The 24,125-nt window shown below is 46.0% G+C and overlaps 1 protein-coding gene across 8 annotated transcripts in view; it reads left to right on the top strand.

Moving 5' to 3' along the window:
• Window positions 1-18,487, top strand: part of LOC139053394 (uncharacterized) — a 54,929-nt gene extending 36,442 nt beyond the window's left edge. For 7 of the 8 annotated variants that reach the window (XM_070530411.1, XM_070530412.1, XM_070530408.1 and 4 more), the window contains 2 exons: window positions 10,705-10,776; window positions 14,267-18,487. In XM_070530411.1, the coding sequence (XP_070386512.1) occupies window positions 16,865-18,481 (1,617 nt within the window). In that variant the 5' untranslated portion in view covers window positions 10,705-10,776; window positions 14,267-16,864 and the 3' untranslated portion in view covers window positions 18,482-18,487. The remainder of the gene's footprint in view (window positions 1-10,704; window positions 10,777-14,266) is intronic. The other variant, XM_070530414.1, reaches the window with a different exon arrangement.
• The last annotated feature ends 5,638 nt before the right edge of the window (window positions 18,488-24,125 follow it).

Genomic DNA, 24,125 nt, shown 5'->3' with positions numbered 1-24,125 from the left:
CGCATATTTCCTTTCTTGTAATTAACTGCCGAAGCATTAAGAACAAGGTTGATGAATTTGCATCTCTAGTTGATATGGTAAAGCCGTCTATTATTCTCGGTACTGAATCATGGTTAGCAAATGAAGTTGCTGATGGTGAAGTATTCTCAGATCGATTTAAGTGTTATAGAAAAGACAGAGACTTGCATGGTGGAGGTGTATTTATTCTTGTGGATTCTAAAATTTCTTCTTCTCAGATAAATGCTGGCACCGATGAATGTGAGGCTGTATGGTGCAGACTGACGCTTAATAATAGCAAAGCTTTAACTGTGTGTTCATTCTACCGCCCGCCTGATTCATCCGTTGATGTGCTTAGGCAGTTGGCAGTGACAGTTGATGCAGTTCAAACAGACTTCATGGTAGTTGGAGGTGATTTCAACCTGCCTAATATTGATTGGAGTCATCAACCTCACTTTCACTCTTTTTCGGGTTGGTCTAGTCAGGAACTGATCAACTTGGTTGAACTTTTTGAGTTACATCAAACTGTATTGGAACCGACACGTGGGAACCATATCTTAGATTTGTTATTCACAAATAAACCTGAATTCGTCCGGTCTACTCACGTGCTACCTGGAATAAGCGATCATAATGTTGTGCTTTGTGAAATGAATGTTGAACATTTAAGAAGCATTGGAACAGCAAACAGACGAGTATATAACTACGAAAAAGCAAATGTATGCGAGATAAATAAAGCGTTGAATGAGTACCGGACGGTATTTGAAACATATGCCGACTACACTGGAGTAACTGAATTATGGCCTATATTTAAGAAGAAGATGTTTGAGCTGAGGGAGCGCTTTGTTCCGGCGTGGACATTAACGAAAAGAAGAAGTAAAAGTAAACGTTGGTTTACTCGGGAGTTACGCAGTCTAACACGCAAAAGGCAACTAGCTTACCGCAAATACAAAGGTAAGCCGACACGTGATCATTGGTTGAAGCTGCATGAAACTACCGAAAAAATGAAAGTTGCAGTGGTAGCTGCAAAACATTCATTTGGAATTTCAATGGAGTCGAAATTAAAGGATAATCCGAAGGAATTCTGGAAACATGCAAAGAGAAATGGAAAAGACACTGTGACTATACCACCGCTTGTGTCTGGTAACAGCTTTATTAATGATGACGTAGGAAAAGCTGAGTTCTTTAATACGTATTTTAGCTCTGTTTTCAGCTGTGCATTGCAACACAGACATGATATGAGTACCTTGAATTTCCAGCCGGTGGTGAGTGATATGGATGATGTTGTTATTAGCATTAATGGCATAGAGTCTCTGCTGCAGAATCTGAAGATTGGTAAGGCTGGGTGTCCTGATGACTTGCCAAACAAGTTTTATAAATTTTGTGCACAGTCGGTGGCACCGTACTTGAAGATTATTTTCGAAAAATCGCTTGAGGAATCCTGCCTTCCCGATGACTGGAAAATCGCAAGCGTAGTGCCAATTCATAAATCTGGTCCTCGTGACACCGTCTCAAATTATAGGCCAGTATCACTAACTTCAGTTGCGTGCAGGACTCTTGAACACATTTTGTACACTAGTATAGTAGCACATATGGACGCACATTCATTGTTTAATCCTCGGCAGCATGGTTTTCGAAGGGGCCTCTCTTGTACTACGCAGTTGACTGAATTTGTGCACGAGCTGGCAGAAGCACTGGACAGGCGTCTTAGCGTGGACTGTGTGTTCTTGGATTTCAAAAAGGCATTTGATACAGTGACGCACTGTTTACTAATAAAAAAAATGGCCTTTTACAATATCAGTCCTCAAGTAATATCATGGGTAGAAGATTACCTACGCTTACGTCAGCAGTTTGTCATGGTTAATGGTACTCAGTCACAGAAGGTGCAAGTTGTGTCCGGTGTTCCGCAAGGCTCCGTGTTGGGGCCGCTATTGTTCTTGCTGTACGTGAACGACATTGGTGACGGAGTAGTGTCTCAAATGCGGTTATTTGCGGACGACTGCGTTCTCTATAGAGTAGTCACTTGTGACCGTGATGCTGAGATCTTTCAGGAAGACTTGAACAGAATCTCAGAGTGGTGCGTCAAATGGAATATGAATTTGAATATGTCTAAAACTGTTCATATGAAATTTACAAGAAAGAAAAACCTTGATATGCAACCGTACGTTATTAGGAATGTAATGTTGGAACAGGTATTCGAATTTAAATATTTAGGTGTTTATTTTACTCCCACTTTGAATTGGCGCCGTCAAGTCGATTATGTCACTGCTAAAGCATGCAAAATCCTGGGATTTCTTCGCCGAAATGCAAACACTTTTCCACAGTCATGTCTGGACATCTTGTACAAGACTTATGTGAGGTCAATTCTGGAATACGCGTGTACGGTTTGGGACCCGCCTACTCGTAGAGATAAAGATAAGCTGGAGCGGGTGCAGAACATTGCCGCTCGCTTCGTATCTGGCATACGCGGGGCTCAATACAGTGCATCGCGTACGAAGGAAGCACTCAACTGGGAATTACTAGACATGCGCCGTAAGAAGTTGAGGCTGAAGTTCTTCCATGCTATTTATTATTCAGCTGTTCGGGTTGATCGCGAAAAGTTTGTGCTAGAGCCTTTTTATAGATCCAATCGTGTTGACCATGATTTTAAGGTCCGTGAATTTGCGACAAAAACTGAATTGTTCAGAATGTCTTTCTTTCCTAAAACCATTAGGGAATGGAATAGACTGCCGAGTGATGTTGTGAGGGTTGAATCAAATGATGCTTTCTTTTTGATCTTGTAGATTGTAGATGTGCATTGCTAGGGGCTTTGCCTTTTTTGCCGTTTTTTTTTTCGTTTTTCCTCTTTTGTTATCACTTTTAACACTGTACAGGAGCAGAGGTGTCGTATGTATTCCTTCTTGTACCCCCCCCCCCCCCCACTGTAATGCCTTGGCGCTGTGGGTTCCTTAATAAATAAATAAATAAATAAATAAAATAAATTAGGGCCACTACTTTTCAACATTTATGTTAATGACATTGTAAACATTAACCCAAATGCCAGATTCATAATATATGGTACAAGCATTTTCTTATCTGGACATAACATTCATGAACTCATACAAGGGTGCAATATGACGATGACTTCGCTGGGAAAATGGTCGCAATCTAATCATATGCGTGGTAATGAAAAGAAAAACACACAAGAGCAGTAATTTTCCAGCTGAAATATAAACCAGTTTGTCCACACAATAGCATCATATTTAACTCCAAACAAATAGAGATAGTTGATCAGTTTAAATGTCTCGGTGTTAGCTAGATTTGACGTCATTGTTGATGTGTGCACTAACAATGTACTTAACAGCATATGTCAGCGTGTGCGTGGACACGTATCGCCAGCTCGCTCAGGGGATCCTTGAAAGGAATCCCATGCTGTAACTAGCTTTTTCTGCCATTCTTCCTCGGAGGTAGAATCGGCACTGCCCATGAGAAGTTAAGACACTCGAACCCACAACATTTGGTGGCCGTCGTACCCACTTGAAGATATGGGCAAACCAGCCAGAACTCCAAGCTGGATTCCGATTGCCATTGTTAACATTGAGCTGGACTCGCAACCTTTGGTGGCACCTCAATTTCATGTCTGAGTTCACCGTGGACAAACAATACATTGAAAGCCTGGTCAACGCAGCTGCAGATGCCTTCTGTATCGACGCAATATCCACGGCAACACTTGACATCGAAGAAATTGCTACGGTGCAGCACTTAGACGTCGTGCTTCGGGACCTCCGGTCCTCTGCAACGTCATTAGTGCTTCCAGACGTCCCCTTTCCATTTTCTTCAGTCGCTACCACTTGCAACATGTCAAGGAGTCGAACACTGCCATTCATTCCATTCCGACTCCTTCATCAAGTGTTTGATAACCTACACCATGCAAGTCATCCCCAGGTTCATGCCACCCAGCATGCCACCTGAGTGTACTCTGATATGCGCCGCTGGGCACGCGAATGCCTTCACTGTCAGTGCTCCAAGAGGACGCAACACACGAAGTCGCCAATGCACTCCTTTCGTCTCTGTGATGCCCGTTTCTATCACTTTGACATCTACATTGTTCGCCTGCTCTCGCTACCATCCAAGGCATTCGCTACACTCACTTGTGTAGACCTTATGTAGACCTATGTTTGTCAACGGCTGGATTTCGTGCTGTGGATGCCGCAGCATTACAACCAATTGCGGCCGGCAGTTGAACATGGAGAAAGAAATGCAACAAGAGTGGATACTTTCACAGAGCCCAGCGGCTGAATCGAGTAGTACACCAAGACACTGGCATTAATACCCGAGCCACACTTCCTGTTTCATTTTTGGGTGTACATGTTTTGGCAGAATTATGTCTGGTGATATTGAAACAAATCCAGGCCCTGAGCATGATGACGTTTTGGCGAAGGTCTTAGCAACAGTTCAGCAGATTATATCCGGACAAGATGAAATTAAGGATGACCTGCTCGCAATAAAGAACTGGCAGGCCTCTGTAGATGTCGAGTTGAGGCAGCTGTCTGCAAGAATCCGTGCAATTGAAGTTGACTCTGCAGAGATTAAAAACGCCCATAGCACTTTGGAATTCAGCTCATCTATTTCGGCTTGTAATTTACCGGACAAACTAAGGATACCACACTCCCGCTGTGAAGACGCAGAAAACCGAATGCGACGATCAAATTTGCTTTTCTTCGGTATTTCTGAAGATGCTTCAGAGTCATGGTGTACAGCCGAAGAAAAAGTTATAGCACTCTGGACGAATCATCTTGTATCAATCTGCAGTCTTCACAAATTGAACGCGCCCAACGCCTCGGCCAGTATCATGAAGATAAACGTAGGCGTATCATAGCTAAATTTACCTCCATTAAAGACGGGCAACGTGTTTTCGAACAGGGCTATTAATTCAAGGACACTGGCTTTGCCGTGCTTGAGGATTTTTCCCTTCAAACACGCATTGCGAGAAAAAATCTTCTTGACTATGCTAACTTGAATTAGGAAGGAACAGCGCTAACTAAGACGATCACAAGAGGGGAGAACGACACAGTGACACACACAGGTGCAGTAGAGTTCCAGAACTCCTCTGGCGTGTCAATAGACAATTTTATGAGAATGCTAGAATTTTACCTTGATGTGACGTTTCTCTCTTTCGAGAACAAGTTTTATCGACAAAGACAAGGGATTTGTATTAGATCCTGCGTAGCCCCGGTGCTTACTAACATTTTCTTAACCTGTATTGACAGCGCCTTGGAGCCAATTTTAACAGGAAAGGGTGTACTGAAAGTGTTCAGGTATGTTGACGATTTTTTAATAGTTTTTAACAAACTGAACGTGTTGACTTACACAGATGGTGTAAGCACTGTCCTAGACAGCTTTAAAGAGGAGGGAAGGGGGTTGGTTTTCACGCATGAGCTACCCTTGCAGGGGCGATTACAGTTTTTAGACATTAACATTACCTTGGGTGTAGATCATGTATGTTGGTAGTACGCACCTAGAGCACAAAAGGAGCTTCTTCCTTATGCGTCGGCGCATTCAAAAACCGTAAAACGTTCGATTGCAAAACTTTGTCTTGAGTCTGCTCTCGTGAAATCGTGTCACCACGCAATGAGTGCGAGCTTTGACAAGCAGGTTGATAGGTTCGTTACGGCGGGGTTCCCAAGCATGGTTATCACAGCAGTGGCTGAAGTGATCTTGCAAAATATCAAAGGTGCCATGGTCAAGAAACCGTGCGCACAAGAAAGACTAGCTGCAAAGCCGGAAGTGGTTCCGTATGTACACAGGATAGCCCACAATATGAAAAAGGTGGCAAACAGACACGGCGTCCCAGTCGTGTTTTCGGCTCCTCGAAAACAAGCCCAGCTCTGCGCCCGCGTCGCGAGCGAGGGTACGAGGAGCAACTGCACCAAAAAACATGGGAAGCAGTTTGTAAAGTGCTGCACCGGTGTGGTATATGAAATACCTTTGACGTGCGGGAAATCCTATGTGGGCCAAGCGGGCAGATGCGTGAACGACCGTGCTGCTGAACATGTGAGGTCGCTGAAAGAAGGAGGTGCGCATCTTTCGCAACATTGCGCAACTTGCACCGTGTGTGACCAAGCGGCAGAACATTCGCCACAAAAACAATGCCAGTACTGCAAGAAGTGTGAACCACGGTTCGGAGAGATAAAGATTCTTGGCAGAAGTAGGGAAACTAAGGCACGTGAGGTTTTAGAAGCATTCCATATAAAGAAAAGAGGAAAAAACTGTGTTAGTGATACTTCAGTGACCCTCTTCAAAAGCGAAATGTCATATCTGGAACGGTTTGGCAGATGACGCATGATGGTCATTGTGCGCATGTCTGTGTTTTTCCTATATTTGCAGAATTTTCGATGAATAAAGTTAGATGAAGTTGGCGCTTGTCCTGTGTCGTTCTCCCCTCTTGTGATCGTCTTAGTTGGCGCTGTTCCTTCCTAATTCAAGTATGCACCATCTAGCCCAAATGAATGTTCTCCTGGACTATGCTAAATCTAAAAAGATGCCATTCAGGCTTCACGTTGAAAAGTTGAGTATTGATTAAAGGGTATACACGTATGATTCTGCTTCAAACACTGTGATACAGTCTTCCAGATAGCTCAACTGCGCCCCGGCAACACGTCCACAAGATATTAGTACGTTAGCTTCAAATGCTTGTAGTCGACCATCGGAGGGAGCTTAAAGTATCTTTCACTAATATTCGTAGCATTCTCCCCAAGCGCACTGAACTATGCTCTCGCTTAGAAAGTGATGGTACTGACATCTTATTATTAGTAGAAACGTGGCTTAACTCAAATGTTGCTGATCATGAAGTTTTATTTGACGCTGAGGATTACATCATTCACTGGAATGATTGGACCAATAGAAGGGGTGGTGGCGTCCTAGTCGCCATAAAAAAACAGATCGTACATTTTTATGTTAATGTTTCCTCCCCACTGGAAATCTTGTGGGTTTGTATTCCTTCACAGGCGCACAAGTGCCTGCTTAGGGTATGTTACAAAGCACCAGATCATACGACCTCGTTCATTTCAGACTTGACCGATAACCTTAGTGCAATTAAACAGAAATTCCAAACAGCTCATATCTTCCTTTTGGGTGACTTCAACTATCCTGACATAAACTGAAAAAACCTAACATCTTGTTCTACCGACTCTAATGAATTCATAGAGTTTAGTCTAGATTTTCCATTTGTCCAGATAATAAATCAGCCTAACCGCGGTGATAACATCTTGGATTTGATCCTTACGACTGCTCCCGAGTTTATCAGCCCAGTGTCTTTTTGTGAAGGATTTAGTGACCATCTGCTTCTCGAATTTACAATTACTACATCTTTTTATCAGCGTATCACATGGCCCAAACAAATCTTAGATTATAAAAAAGGAGACTACGATGCCATCAACCTCGGTTTAGAAAAATTTTGTCGCACATATATTCCTACTTTTCCTGGCAGACTGGTCAACGATAACTGGGCTTTATTTAAAGAAAAATTAACTGACCTTGTTCTCATACATACCGCGAATTTCCTTCCGGGTTAAAATATCAAAGCCTTGGTTTCACAGGTCTTTGCGCACACTAAAGAACAAAAAGAAATGTTTATTTAGGAAAGCTAAACAATTAAGAACCCCACAATCACGGCTTAACCATAAAGCAGCTGATCAAAAATACTGTCAAGCTGTATGCAAAGCTAAACACACGTTCTATTTACGTGATTGTCAATTTGTTATCAAGAATAACCCGTCAAAATTTTGGAAGACCATATCACCGAAAAACAGGGATGCGAATATATTACTTCAAGACGACATCGGGGCACCCATAAGTAAACAAGAGTGTCCATTTGTTTTTAACCCTTTCTTTAGATCTGTCTTTACTCATGAAGACCATTCCAGTATCCCACAGCTAACCGATGTCCTCTATCAGCACATGGAACCTATAAACCTAACTGCTACTGGTATTGCATCTTTAATCAATAACATCAAGTTATCAACTTGCTGTGGCATTCACGGCATAAATTCTAAAATGCTTAAGAACACCGTAAATCATTCCAGCGTTACCTTCTGCAACATATTCGAGCAATCATTGTCTACCGGGGAAATACCTGATGATTGGAAAATCGCTAAAGTTATTCCCATTTTTAAAGCTGGTGATAGAAATCATGTCAGTAACTATCGCCCGATATCTCTAACCTGTATCGCATGCAAACTTCTTGAGCACATCGTTGCATCAGGCATCGCACATTACCTTGAATGCAATAACTTCTTTTTCCCAAACCAGCATGGATTTAGGAAGGGATATTCGTGTGACATGCAGTTAATAGAATTCACCAGTGAACTTTTTTTCTAACATGGATGAAGGTTTCCAGACTGACTGCATTTTTTTGGACTACTCCAAGGCATTTGATCGTGTTCCACACTCCTGCTTAATAGCTAAACTATCGTCGTTGCACTTACATTCTTCAACGATCTCATGGTTGCGTAATTTCCTGTCATTTCGTAAGCAGTTCACTGTCATCGACAGATATGAATCAGATTTAACTGATGTCTCCTCTGGTGTTCCCCAGGGCAGCGTCTTGGGTCCATTACTGTTTTTAATCTACATCAATGACCTGCCGTCTAACATTACTTCAACCATTAGACTTTTCGCAGACGACTGCATAATATATCGGAAAATTAGCTCACCCTCTGAACACCTTGAACTTCAGAACGACTTAGATCAAATCACTAACTGGTGCGCATCGTGGCAAATGACGCTGAATCCTGACAAATGCAGAACTGTGACTTTTACCCACAAAAAGACGCCTTCAGCCTTCCCATACTCACTAAATTCTAACCCTTGTGCGCATGCGACTTCATACAAGTACCTTGGCGTATATCTCACTGTCAATCTTTGCTGGAAGATTCGCAATAATAAAATGACCGCCAAAGCATTGCGTATTCTTGGCTATCTGAGAGTATTTTGAATAAATAAATAAATAAATAAATAAATAAATAAATAAATAAATAATTATCGCACTTCTACATTAGAACGGGAGTTGAGGAGACTGTGCTTTTACATACTAGCGAAGTGGACAAGATATGTGTGGGGATGAGTGTGGGAAGTACCCTCTATTTTGCAGACCTTCCGAATTTACATGAATGTGACTAAGTGAATGTCAGAAAGGTGAATATACTGGGTGGTGTATTGTAGTTTTGCACTAAAGATGTTAGATCAACTATGAGGGCTTGAAGATGTGTGCAGTTTCATGTCCCTGGGGAACTAGAACATTCACTGAGTTGATATTGACACATTTACTCGTTTATTTTTTTGGGGTGACCGCTTTTCACTGTCTAAGTGCTGGAGGTGCCTGCATGTATCAGAAGTTTCTCGAATGTTACTGATGGTTGTGTCTGCTGTCTGTGTCACCGTAGTTTGTGTAACCTGATTGCATATACGACGAAAATTGTGTAGACCATTCAGGAAGACACGCGAGCACCAGAAATTATTCAGAACCTTTGATGACTTGTGTATAAAAGCTGACGCGCTTGACCGGCAGAGCAGATTTTTTACGATCGCCAACTGTGTTCACCGCTATTATTGTCCTTTGAGTGTAGCCTGTTTTTCTGGGCACAGGTTCACCCAGTAAAGAGTTAGTTTCGCTGTTTACAGTTTTGCTACGACGGAGCGCACCGGGGTCAGAACTGCAGGGACAACTTCGTAGGTCATTTCATTTCATTTCATTTCATTTCATTTTATTACCTTAAAGGCTCCAATAAATGGAGCGTTACATAAGGGGTGGGTCATGTCACTGAGGCAGCGTGTAACCTTGTAGGGACCAAAATACTAGCGGATCAACTTGTCCGAGAGTCCACGGCGACGAATGGCCGTCCAGACCCACACGCAGGTGCCGGTATTGTAATGGACGTCGCGTTGACCCTGGTTGTATCGAAGGGTGTTGGTATGCTGTTGACTCCGGATACGATGTCGAGCAAGCTGGCGTGCCTCTTCGGCTCTTTGTACGAACTCTTCCACATGTTCGCTGGTCGGGTTATTATCAGCCAGAGGTAGCATGGCGTCAAGTGTTGACGTGACGTCCGTATAAAAGTTCGAACGCGTAAACTGTGTAGTCTCCTGTACAGCAGTGTTATACGCAAAAGTCACATAGGCTAAAATCTCGTCCCACGTTTTGTGCTCTACGTCGACATACATGGAGAGCATATCAGCCAGCGTTCTGTTCAGACGTTCCGTTAATCCATTGGTTTGAGGGTGATACGCAGTGCTCTTACGGTGAGAGCTATGCATCAGCTGGAGAATGTCCCGCATAGGTTCAGCTGTAAATGCTGTACTTCGGTCAGTGACGAGAACAGGTGGTGCACCATGTTGTAGGATGATGTGGCGTACAAAGAACTTGACCACTTCATACGAATTTGCTTGCGGAATAGCTTCGGTTTCGGCGTACCGGGTTAAATACTTGGTAGCGACGACTATCCATCTGTTGCGCGAAGAAGTTACTGGGAATGGCCCAAGTACATCCATTCCTATTTGTTGGAACGGTGCTTGAGGAGGGTCCACAGGGTGGAGAAAGCCAGCCGGTTTAACTGGTGGTTTCTTGTGGCGTTGATAATCGTGGCACGTCTTCGCATACCATTGCACAGAAGAATAAAGCCGGGGCCAGTAATACTTTTGTCGTATCCTTGCCAATGTCTTGGCGAATCCCAGGTGTCCCGCGCATGGCTCATCATGGCAGGCTTGCAAAATGTATTGGCGCAGCACCGACAGCATGACAAGGAGGTACGTATTGGGACTGCTTCTGCAGTTTTTCCTGTAACAGACATTGTTATGCAAGTAGTACGATGATAAGCCACGCACGAGCGTGTGGGGTAGAACACCTTCAACTCCTTGAAGGTGCTCTATCAGCGGCAGCAGCTCAGGGTCAGCGCACTGGTGTTTAGTCCTTTTTATGGCGTCTATAATGTCGACGCCGTTTTTATGGTGTCTCTAACGCCGACAATTGGCGAGTCATGGTCAGGGTCAGATGACATTGTAGGGAGTGGTGTGCGTGACAAACAGTCAGCGTCACTGTGCTTCCAGATCAGTAAACAACCGTAATGTTATACTCTTGTAAGCGCAGGCTCCAACGGGCTAGTCTGCCTGAAGGATCCTTGAGGTTGGCAAGCCAGCACAGCGCATGGTGGTCACTGACTGCCTTAAAGGGTCTACAGTACAAGTACGGTCGGAATTTACTAATGGCCCACACAACCGCTAAGCTTTCTTTTTTTTTCAGTGGTTGAGTAGTTTTTCTCGGCCTTGGTGAGGCTGCGGCTTGCATAAGCAATCGTGCATTCCGCACCGGCTTGCCACTGCACAAGAACTGTGCCGAGACCCGCATTGCTGGCGTCAGTATGAATTTCAGTGTCAGCGTCTACGTCGAAATAAGCAAGTATTGGGGCCTCTTGCAAACGCTTGCGCAATTCGTTTAACGACTGCTGCTGCTCGTCTGCCCAAATGAAAGGCACATTCTCGCGTGTAAGCCGTGTCAGAGGCTCAGCCATTCTTGAGAATCCCTCGACGAAGCACCTATAATATGCGCACAAACCAAGAAAGCGTTGGGTGGCCTTCTTTTCTGTGGGTGGCGAAAACTCGGCGACGGCAGCTAACCTGTCGGGGTCTGGTCGGACGCCTTGAGGACCAACGACATGGCCAAGAAATTTGAGCTTTTGGAACCCAAAGTAGCATTTTCCAGGCTTGATGGTGAGGCTGGTAGTACGGATCGCAGCGAGGACACTCTCAAGTCGTGCGAGATGTTTGTCAAACGTGCTCGAGAACACGACGTCGTCCAAGTATACGAGGCTAGTTTGCCATTTGAGTTCAGCAAGCACGGTATCCATCATCGGCTGAAAGGTGACAGGTGCGGAACAGAGAACGAAGGGGAGAGCTTTGAACTCATAAACCCCATCAGGTGTCACAAACACTGTTTTTCACGATCCCGCAAGAGCTCCAAAGCACTCTTTGTTTTACGAAACGTGCATAATTTAGCCCGCTGCCTTGACTGAAGTACAGACTCCCATAAGGTCAAGTTTATGAAAGATGTAGGGAAACCTATGGCAAATTAGTGTGAAAAGGTAAATGTCAATGGCGAAGTTAAATTTTTGTATAGAAAGAAGGCAATTCTTAAACATGCGAATGTTTGCGCTATGTTGCTGAGCGTCTCGAGCTGCAGGATACACGAACTTCACATTTTGGTAAAAAATCAGGCTGACGTCATCAGTCATTTGCAGGCTAAACTGAATAATGTCCTTAAAATATGTAATGGAGCACTTCAGACTATATGTGATTGATTTTACCAGCGATGCGATATTCCGCATTCAACCGTGACACAACTACAAATGCAACCAAAATTAGACTTGGCAACGATGGGCGCGCATCTATGGAAAATATCTGCTTAAATTTATATGCGCGTGGGTTAAGTACAACTTTTGCCAAAAGTTTATTAAGCAATTGTCCCACTGACGTTATCAACTACGTATTCTAATGTCGCAGAAAAACTCAATGTCAGGATCTGGATGGCGAAGTTCTTAGTTGCGAGCTTTTCTCAAGAATTGTTACCAATTTGCATCAGATAACCATTGACTCTTCCATTTTTGTCAGCCGATCCAGGGCTCCGTAATAAGCCCGCCGCTCAATCTCATTTTAATGAATGGCTTGCCCATCATGAATTAACACGTTTCCATCAGTCTTACTGCTGATGACTACAGAATCTCAAGCCAAAAGTAACAGTGATGTAGATGTAGCTAACCCTCATTTTGATGTTAATCGAGTTTATGAATGATGTCGTTTATGTAGCCTAAAATGAATCAATTAAGTTTATGCTGAGAAGAGAGAATGAAATGGCAGCATTTAAGGTAAAAGGGAATGTCTTATTCAATAAAGCAGAGAGGCGGGTGTCGTACTTGACAAAGAACAGCTTTGGCGAAATGGCGCATCGTGTGGCAGCGTCAGCACGGCTTGCGGCGACAACGCCGGTTGACCGGCGCAGACAAGTCTGTAGCTTGTCAGCGTGTCGACACGTTGCGCTAGTGAAAATTAGTACCGCCACTCATGGAATCACGGAGATCGCTTGAGCCCACTTTGACAGTAAGAAAGGCTTGTCAAGGTAAATATACCTGGTAGCGAAGCTTCCATAGGAGCCCATACGTTCAAAACATGGCGGTCCATCGCCGGCTCATGGGGCTTAGCGCCATCTGTATGTGGTGGGAACACTTCCGGCGGAAGAAAAAATAACGTGACGCCATGTCCGTTAAAAGCTGAAGTGACGTCATTTTGTTTTCGAAGGTGCGAAATTTGTTTTGTTGTTCTTCCTTTGGAGCTACATATTCAAATGCCCCGCCATTCGACTTGATGGGCGTTTCGAGCTTTCAGCGTGGAAAGCGATGCAGGAAAAGGCCAGCCATGCGGTTGTCGAAATCGCATCCCTGCGCAGAACATACTTTCTTTGGAGGCCGACGAAAGCTTTAGGTGTAGAGTGCTGATCCTATTGTCGGATGCCAAGTCCGTCGGCCAGCGCAGTCGCACGAAAACAACTACACAATTATCTGGCGGTCGTAACTCACTACTTTTGACTGAACAGATTAAGAAGCAATGAAGCTACCCACGTCACCAAATTCAGACAAACTTCGACAAGCAAGAAAGCACAAATTGTGAGGGGGGCGTATTTCAACAGGTGATATGAGTGCGCCTTTCTGCCCATTTCAAGACGTGCATTGTACTGCGAGTGATAGTGGCGTCAACGCCCCCTGTAGCGATGGGCGCTGAAAAGAAATGCATTTATTAATAGTAATAAAATTAAACGTATTTATTTAACTCATCACGAATATACAAAATTGACTAGAAATTTTATTTTCGTTGAATGAATCTAACTGTGTCTCGTTTGAATTAAATAACGCGTTTTTCTTTCCCAATGTTTGTTTCTCCAAACATAGTCGCGCTTTGATCGCTGCTCCCATAACCCCCCATGCTGATGTCGGTGACAATCTGTACTGAACGGCTTTTCGCCCGAAGCTTCGCGACCTATTTGAATCGACCTTGGGCTTGTTGTGAATGAGCGCTTTCCGCGTCGAACTCGTGCTGTTTTCGCCGGTTGACCGGCCAGCCAGCGGTCTGTTGCACAAAAGGGAGAACATTCGTACCGAACTTATTTATGAAGACTAACCAAACGTTGCAGCCAGGCTCGCATTTCGCTTCCCTCTGGACACGCCGCACATGAGGATCCCGTGTATTGCAGGTTCGATTCTGAAAAGAAAATGTGCAGGCAAGTGACGTGTTATGGGGTCGTGGGAACTGGAGCCCTATTCCGTGTCAGCACTACGAGATGTCGCCCTCGCCAGCTCAGCCAGGTATGTGCGGCTTTCTGCGTCACGTCTCGCGGTGCGTTTCCTTTAGCTCTAGCGAAGCGAATACCGTAAAGTTAGCCATGAACATTACTTAGTGCTTGGTACTTGAATGTCGCTAGCGTGGGACAAATTGCGCAAGTCGCTGCAACAGTATCTGTAGGAAATGGGCCAGCATGCTTATGTTCAATAATTTAAGCGTAATGTCATACTGAAGCAGGCGACGGCTTTCCTCTGCAACTGCATCAGTAATTCAGGGATAAAGGAGCACCCTTTGTCTGCCATTCTCGTCTTGTTTATATGAGCCAAAATAAATGTTTCCTGCATTACAATATGTTGCCCAGACACTTCATAAAGAAAGTTCCAAACAACCCAGTCAGTAGAAGGTACTCCGCCAATAAGTAAATTAGTTTGGTGAACACTGGCCACTTCCAGCATACATGCGGGTATTTAACTAACACCCGAACGTAGCTGTACAAAACATTTAATGTCAACCAGTGCAGGAGTTCTGTCCTGGAATCGCTTTCAGTGCGATTGCTGGCGCCAGCAGAAGCAGGTGAGTGCAGCCGTGTTCTTCACGGGCGGCTTTCGTGGTGCGTGCACCATCGCGCTAGGTAAAATTAAATACCGCAGATCTGTTCATAAACATGGCCAGTGTGATTCATACGTTTGCGCTAGCGCTATACAAGTGTTTCATGTGTTTCGAAAAACAAAACATCGCGAAAAGACAAGCCTCGTTCTGGTGCTTGTCTTTTCGCGCTATGTTTTCCGTCCACCATAAAACAGCTGTATGGTGCTAGCGCGAAAACCAAGCGATCAGGAAATAAAAATTTGACCTTGAAATAAAAAGTCCGGGCACCTGCCCTTTCGGGTACCCGGGGGACGCTAGAGGAGACTGTGCTAAAAGCACAAAGAATCCCCTTGTCCCCCGCGCCGTCCAAGTGGCGGACCACGCCGAACCCCTTCTGCTCTGCAGCTCGTCGCGAGAACTCTGCCGTTCTCGTAAAACAGGTTTTATAATATGTTTCCATTCATTTCTGCCAGTATTTTTCAACTGCTATTTCTAAAGTGGCTTTATAATCTTGCCAAGGTAGGCCAGCATTATGCAACTCCAAATCTTTGGCATGGGCTGCCATAAAAGCTGCTCGCGGCAATTCGCGGGAATTCCTACATGAGTAGCAGCAGGATCCAACAGAAACTGACATTTAAAGCTCTCTTGCGCCATTTGGTGTATTGATCCTATATTTTCTGTAGTAGATGCGTTTCTAGATGCGATGAACAAGGCAACCTACGTTATAGCGTTATGTACACGTCTTGTGTTACACGTTACGGCAAATGCGTGTTTGATTTCATAGTTACGTCACGGTTACGCCACATATCCCATATTGTGTGTGGTACACGTGATCGACTGACGGCCAGAAGTAGGTGAGTGTAGCCGCAATCTTCACGGGTGGCTTTCGTGGTGCGCGCACCGTGAATGAAATAGCGCCGCGCTGGGTAAAATATAGAATACAGCTACTCATGGCTGTGTTCATGACATGGCCAGTAGTTGCATCTGAGTCACGCTTGCGGTAGCGTCATACGACTGCTTCATGGTGGACGAAAAGACGGTGCCAAAAGACAAGTCCCTTCTGGTGCTTCTTTTGCCCACCATGAAACAGTTCTATGGCGCTAGCGCAATATAAACGCGGTTCCTGCGGCTCGGATCGCAAGCTCGCACCTGTCACGAATGAGTTAGCGAGATGAGAGGCGCACGCGTCATTGACAGTGTTGCATCCGTGGCGGTGCGCCCAGTGCGATTCGCCCGCGCAAACGCTTTGCCATGTTTGGCTTCAACAGAGCGAGGACGCTTATGCCTCAGGCTATGCAATGTCAGGCGACGTAAGGAATTTACTCTGCGTTCTGCGCAAAGCGGCTTACTCCGCCCGCTTGGATGGGTAGCTGCTAGCACGTAAAACATGAAAGCAACCAATGCACAATACAGGTGCCGTGAGTACACACTGTACAAAAAAGAAAACGTAGAAATCGTTGAAGATATTGACGCGTGTAGACCTCCCTGTACCTACGCCAGATGAGTGACAGCCATTCCTGCTAAACGCAACAAAAAATAGGCGCTCAAAAAAACTTTTTTCAGTTTCGGAGAGGCACAGATCCTGAGCATGTCAGAGGGGGCGTGGCTGGATGCTGCCTAGGTTTCGAAAAGTCTCCAACTTGTACATACTGTATAAAGAATTCTTCGCCGAGAAAGCTCTCCTCGCAAATGTTGACGGATCGACCAGAGCTGGTTAAAATCATCAATCGGAAGCTGCGAGGACTCTGCGGACACCAGCGTTTGGTCCGTAAGTGGATTTTTCGCCACCTTAGAGCCACACGTCTGCCAGCCGTGGTGCCGACGCGCTAACACGAACGCCGGCCACTAGGCCTAACGTGGGCTAAGGCTTACCGAAGCCCCCGGTGCCGCCGCGTCAGCTGTACGGCAGCCAACAGAAGGAATGAATATCACCGTGGAAGGTCGCAGCGCCGAACAGGGCGAGCTCGACGCCCCGGATTGGATCACAGTACTCAACAAATGCAACCTCGAGGAGAAATGGGCACGGAAAGCCAAGCGCGTCTCAGAAGACGCCCCACCACCATCAGCGAAGCGCGACGGCAGACAGCAAGCGGAGGAATCGATCGCCTCGAACCAAGTCAAGCTTCCCGAAAATGGATGGAGAATCATTTTCCGCCCCAAGGGAGGCATGGTAGTCAAACAGTACGATGGACCAACCCTGACCGAAGCCATACATGTAACTGCGAAGATTGAATGGAACAAGGCGTGCCAGCTCGTCAAGAACGAGAAGCAAGGAATTTTGGTCTTCTTCACCCCCAGCACGGAGGCAAGAGACAAGCTCCTACGCCTCACAAACCTGGAGATTGAAGGAAAAGTGCACGAAGTAACCGTTCACCTGGCAGTACCCGACGACTTCTCGAGAGGCGTCATCCACGGAATAGGACTAAAGACATCACTGCAAAAGATCACGCAGGGGATAGCAGAACATGAGGAGAACCCCAAGGTGCTGGAGATCAGGCGACTAGGACAGAGCAAGACCATCATGCTCACATTCGCCACCAAGGAGGTACCGAGGAAAATCAAATGTCTAGGTGCCATCCTGAACTGTTATTTGTACAAAAAAAAGTACGACGTATGCTATAAGTGCGGAGACCTGGGACACCGTTCCGACGTTTGCGAGAGCAAGGAAGAGAAATGCAGAGGCTGCGGCATCCCCAACCCAAGCGAGGGACACGACTGCAACCCCACCTGCAAGCTGTGCGGCCAACCGCACCCCACTGGCGCCAGAACCTGCAAGGGGATCTTCAGAACACCATACATCGTTAAGAAACGACAATGGGAGAAGCTGCAGCAACAGGAGGAGGAGGAGAAGAAACTACCAGAGCATCGCAGCCGGCGGGACGCTAGCAAGACGCGGGCCACGAGCAAGGAGCGCCGCCGGTCAGCATCCTTTCCGAGGCTACCACAGCAGGCCACCCCCACCCCGCCAAAGAAGCAAGGGACAACAACCATCAAAAAGGTAGGCTGGGAAGCGGGGAATTCCCATGACTCTGACATAGTGAGGGAGCTCAAAGAGCAAATGAAACAACAACACGAAATGATGAAACAGCAACAGGAGCAATGGAAACTTTACCAGGAGCAAACAGTAGCTCAGATGCAGGAGCTCCGTAATCACGTTATCGAGTTGCAAAGGGAGAACACTGAGCTCAAGGCTCAACTCATTAGAAAACCGGCAGCGCGTCAGGATGCCATGGACGATAAGTCGTCCGAATCCGAGCAAGAGGTATCTGCACCACCAAAGAAAAAGCGAGTTAAAAAGACCGCTTCGGGCCTTGAAAACGCAGAGGGCAGGGCAGAAAAACTTGAGGTAGACATGCAGCAACTCAAAGAGGTAGTACAGCAGGCGGCCATAGCTACCCAGCGTAACGCGGAGAGGATAGACCAACTCTCAGCCCAGCTCAGCCAACTAGTCATCCCAATGGGAACTCGACTTGATCAACTGGCAGACCAGCAAAACCAACTCCTTCTGCGGTTGAATCATGGCCAGACTCAACACTAGGGCAAACACAATATGGCAATGGAACTGTAGGGGCTTTATAAAAAAAAGAAACGTTCTCCAAGCCTACCTTGCGGGATGCGATGGTCCCGACATCATCGCGCTGCAAGAGTGTGGGAAAAACGCTAAACTCAGCGGATACAAAACATACCCAGGCCAGTCGCCAAACACTCAGACTGCTACCCTGGTGAAGAGAAATATCACCGTCATACAGCATGAGGTAGGATGCACGCAGATTGACTATGTGTTAACGGAGATTATACCGCAGAGGCGGAAAGAACGCAGCCTGCTAGTCATAAACGTCTACAGCTCTCCTAAACTAAGGAAAGGCTGTGGCTTCAGGGAGCTCTTTGCCAAAGCGCAAGCATTAGCACAGGGTAAGCAGCGTCTCGTAATAGTAGGGGATTTTAATGCTCCCCACCAAGCATGGGGATACCACCACTCCCAGATAAAGGGAAGGGAATTATGGGACGCTATGATAAAATGCAATTTAACACTCCTCAACGATCCACTCGCACCGACAAGGCAGGGGAACAGCGTGTCATTCGACACCTCCCCCGACCTGGCCATGATCGGAGCGGACGTTGAGGCTACTTGGCACAACACGGGAGAGAACCTAGGCAGTGACCACAGAATCATAGAGATCGTTGTCCAAAACGGAGTAAACATCAAACGGGAGAGAAAAACCCTAAAATCTATCAACTGGCAGTCCTTCCGCGCCAATGGAGCGGATTGTGGGGCGATCACCGACATAGTTGAATGGACCAATGGCATCAAGCGGGCGTGCAAAGAGGCTGAGGAGGAAGTAGAATTAGGTGAGGAACAAAACTGGGTTGATAGCCACATGAGACAGCTGTGGCAGAAGAAAAACGAAGCAGAAACCGAGCTAGCCCAAAAAAGGGGCAACCGTAACCTGAGAAGAAGAATAGCAGCTCTCAACAAGGAAATTGAGAGCCATGCCCAAACCCTAAATAGACAACACTGGAACGACATCTGCGATAGACTAGACGGTCAATTAAGCTCCGTCACCACCTGGAAACTATTGAGACACCTCTTAGACCCAGACAACACCAAAGCTGAGACCAGGAGAAAAATGCAACGACTAACCCACAATTTCCAGGGGTCGGAGGAGGATATGATAAACCAGATTAAAGACAGGTACATAGGAGAAACAAACACCGAAACATTGCCCGACTACAGTGGCGAAAACAACGAAGAGCTGGACCAACCAATCACCTTAAGAGAGGTCCAAGCTGCCTTAAACAGGCTCAGCGGAAAAACCGCGGCTGGCCCAGATGGGGTCACCAATAAGATGCTTAGAAACCTCGATGACAACTCCCTCCAGCAACTGACAGCATTCTTTCAAAAGTGTTGGGAACGGGGGGAGATACCCGGGGAGTGGAAGACAGCAAATCTAGTCCTCATCCCCAAATCAGGAAAGGAACTCAAACTTGAGAACCTTAGGCCAATATCGTTAACCTCCTGTGTAGCCAAGCTCATGGAACACGTCATACAGAATAGGCTCAACGATTACTTGGAAAGTAAGGAACTCTACCCAGACAGCATGATTGGCTTCAGACAACAACTGTCCACAAATGACGTCATGCTACAACTCAAAGAACAAGTATTGGAACGGAAGACTAGCGACTCGAGAGTCATAGTCGGACTGGACGTCAGCAAAGCATTTGACAACGTCAAACACAGAGCGATCCTGTCACACCTCAGTCACCTAAATGTTGGAAGCAAGCTATACAACTATATCAAAAGCTTCCTCACGGACCGAACGGTGAACATAGAAATCGGGGGCACAATAAGAAAAAACATTAAGCTAGGCAACAAGGGAACACCGCAGGGATCAGTGCTCTCCCCTACCCTGTTCAACATTGCAATGATCGGGCTGCCAGAACGACTCAGAAAGATAGAAGGCCTCTGCCACACACTCTATGCTGACGACCTCACCCTTTGGGTCGACAGAGGGGGGAGCGATGGCCAAATAGAAGGCACCCTACAAAGGGCAATATGGGAAACGGAATGCTATCTGAGACCCATAGGGCTAAAATGCTCGCCGGAAAAATCGGAGATGCTCATCATGGGCAAGCAGCAGGTCAATATCCAGCTCCTGGTCAACAACACCCCGGTACCAAGGGTGGACAAGATCAGGATACTGGGTATGTGGATACAACAAAATGGGAGAAACACCGAAACAATTAACCGACTAGAAGCCACGACCAACCAAACATGCAGGCTTCTCAGGAGGATAGCAAACAAAAACGCGGGGATGAAAGAGGCAAACCTACTTAGGCTCGTTCATTCTTTCATCATTAGCAGAATCACCTACGCTATCCCGTACTTAAAAACAACTAAAGCAGAGAGAGACAAGGTAGACATTCTCATCAGGAAAGGTGTCAAAACAGCACTAGGTTTACCAGCATGCACATCAACCGAGATGATTCTGAACCTAGGAGTGTCGAACACCCTAGAGGAAATGTGCGAGGCGAAACTCACGGCACAATATATCAGACTAACTGGCAGCAAAACGGGCCGATCCATCCTCAGAAACCTGGGCTATCAAAACCCAGAATCACGTGATAGGATAACCGTCATCCCCAAAGAAATTGCTAACAAGTTAAGAATAACCCCTATCCCAAGAAACATGCACCCCATACACAACAAGGAACGCAGGAGAAGCAGGGTCCAAAGACTCCAAGGCTCCCTCCTCCAAAAACAAGGGGTAGTGTACACCGATGCGGCAGAATACCCAGAAGGGCATTATGCTGCAGTAGTAGTGAGCGACAAAGGCGAGCTAGTCTCTAGCTGTAGCGTACGACACTCTTCACCAGATGAGGCAGAGATGGCGGCGATTGCCCTGGCAATCACATACCCATCAACTAGAATAGTCATCACCGATTCTAAAACTGCAATCAAAGCCTATGACAAAGGTAAGGTTTCCAAAGAGGCCGGCAAAATTCTGCAAGCAGGCAAGGAGAACGTACCTAACGACCTAATTAGGATAATATGGGCACCCGCTCATAGTGGACTCACAGGGAACGAGATCGCCAATGAGGTCGCCCGAGGACTCACACACCGGGCCCCAGCGCAGGCAGATTACTTCCTGTCCAAAAAGCGAGAGTTAACCACATACAGAGAAATTCTAGAACACTACAGAATGGGGAGGAGAACTCTGCCTCCCCCCCATAGATCTCTCACAAAGCAGGAAGAGGTAATATGGCGAAAACTGCAGACAGGTACCTTGCCAAACCCGTATATTCTGCACAAATGGCATCCTGAGGTGCACTCTCCAAAATGTAAAAACTGTGAAGGCATAGCAACGCTAAATCACATGCTTTGGGCTTGCCCAGCACTAAACGGCCTACATGGAAACAGAGAGTCATGGGAATCCTCCCTCCATAGCCAGGAAGAGCAAGCCCAAAAACAGGCCATCCGTCAAGCCCAGGCCGCCGCCGGAAGTCAACTGATTCCGGCCGACGTCTAGGGGGGAGGTCGACGGTGATAGGGAGAGCTGCGTCTCACCCGATCACCCATACTCTCTGACGGGTGTAAATAAAGTGCTATCTCTCTCTCTCTCTCGATATTGAGGTAAATATTTCGCGTGCGCGCAAATGAAACACTGGGCCATGTTAATGAAAGAATAGATTTTAAATTACACAAAAACAAAAAATAGATTTTTTCCGGAAATTTTGCCTACCCTGTTCCCTTAACTCGCTCCGAGCCCGTAAAAAAATTCTCCGGGAGAACACGCGCTCTTATTCCACCGTATGTCTGCTCCCTCCCCCTTCACCTTACTAGGGCAGAGGAAGTGCTGAGGAGGCTTGGAGCTGAGGTGGCCCTTACACTGGCTTATCTCAAGGTGTAGCTGGTCGCTACGTGTCCATACCGCTCTGTTCGTGTGATGGAAGCAGATACCACCTAATATGGACATGTACTGGTTTAAAATCAGAATGCTCGCGTCTTCTACTGCAAGCGGGCCTCTGCTACACTGACACAGTTATGGCTGCGGGATACATGACAACAGATTCTGCAAACACTGCTTCAATTTATTAACACGGCTCACAACACATATAATACACATACACCAAGAATTTTGCCTTAAGGGCAAATCCTTATTGCAATAATGTGCCACATTGGCGAGACCAACGGGTATAGTTCGATGCATTGGCGGTTTGACACACTAGTGTAGCCACCATAACTAGGTCCTGCTATGCACTCTGTCGTGCCTGGCATCGAGCAACGCTCGCCCGTGCACCCATATATTAGGCTAAAATGCACTTGAAGGGCATACTGGAAGTTGTTGCATGTCTTCTAGGAAGCGTTTTGAACGCAAAGGGCACATTTTATGCACTGGAAGTGTCTTCTTTTGGCTCTAAAAATTTTCAGGTGGGCTCATTAATGGCCGAGGTAGAAATATTGCAGTGCCATGAACCCAGATGTCAGCAGGTGGGCTCCACTGTCATGCAAGGCACTCTCCTTGCCATGTCTAGCCTTCGGAGATGAAATTGCTTTCCCGAGTTCTCCGATACCAGACATCGAGGATCGCATGGTGGATCTGTTGCAGGCCCCGCCTTTATTCATTAAGAGATTCAGCTCTTACGTTTCTGTTCCTGCTGCCCACACGCTTGAGCAGGAACTTTTTAGTTTGAGAAATTCCAGATGGCAGCCCCATGGTAAGTCGCTGTAGCAACCGAATTGCTCATTGATTGGTAACCTAACCAAGGCGGGCACCAATTGATGATGTCGCCGATAAATCAAAGATGGCGGCCCACTGTAAATCAATAGCAACACAATTGATGATTGGTAACGTGATATTTGACATCATAATCTAAAACGGCTGCCTAATTCTGGTGCTAGTGATGACGTAATGCAATAAAGTGGATAGAAACGAATCCACAGGGTCATGACATCATAGTTTAGGAATCTGAAATTGATTATGGCAACCAAATACGGGTGCCAGTGATATCCCACATGCCCATATGGCTGCTAGAAGTAACCCCATATGGCTGCTAGTAGTAAATCAAACAATTATGACAAAATGAAAGCGTAGTTTCGAAATCTGAAATGTAAGGTTGCGGCCAAATGAGGTTGCCAGTGAGTACGTAATGCTCCAATATGACGGATTGAGGTGGAACCGCATGGCTATGACGTCATGTGAAGTTTCGGATTCATGTGCCATAGTTTCGGATTCCCAAATCTAAGGTGGCTGCTACCCGAGATCACGTCATTTGTTTAGTTGGGTTAGGTTAAGTTCCAGATGGCAGCCCCATGGTAAATTGCTATAGCAACGGAAGTGCTCATTGATTGGTAACCTAACCAAGGTGAAGACCAATTGATGATGTCGCCGATAAATCAAAGATGGCAGCCCACAGTAAATCAATAGCAACACAATTGGTGATTGGTAATGTGATATTTGACATCATGATCTAAGACGGCTGCCTAATTCTGGTGCTAGTGATGGCGTAATGCAATAAAGTGGATAGAAACGAACCCACAGGGTCATGACAGCATAGTTTAGGAATCTGAAATTGATTATGGCGACCAAATACGGGTGCCAATGATATCCCACATGCCCATATGGCTGCTAGAAGTAACCCCATATGGCTGCTAGTAGTAAATCAAACAATTATGACAAAAT

The sequence above is a fragment of the Dermacentor albipictus genome, unplaced genomic scaffold, assembly GCF_038994185.2.
Source record: "Dermacentor albipictus isolate Rhodes 1998 colony unplaced genomic scaffold, USDA_Dalb.pri_finalv2 scaffold_109, whole genome shotgun sequence".
In the NCBI taxonomy this organism is placed as follows: Eukaryota; Metazoa; Arthropoda; class Arachnida; order Ixodida; family Ixodidae; genus Dermacentor; species Dermacentor albipictus.
The sequence above is the reverse complement of the archived record's forward strand: the minus strand, read 5'-3'. Positions and strand labels throughout refer to the sequence as shown.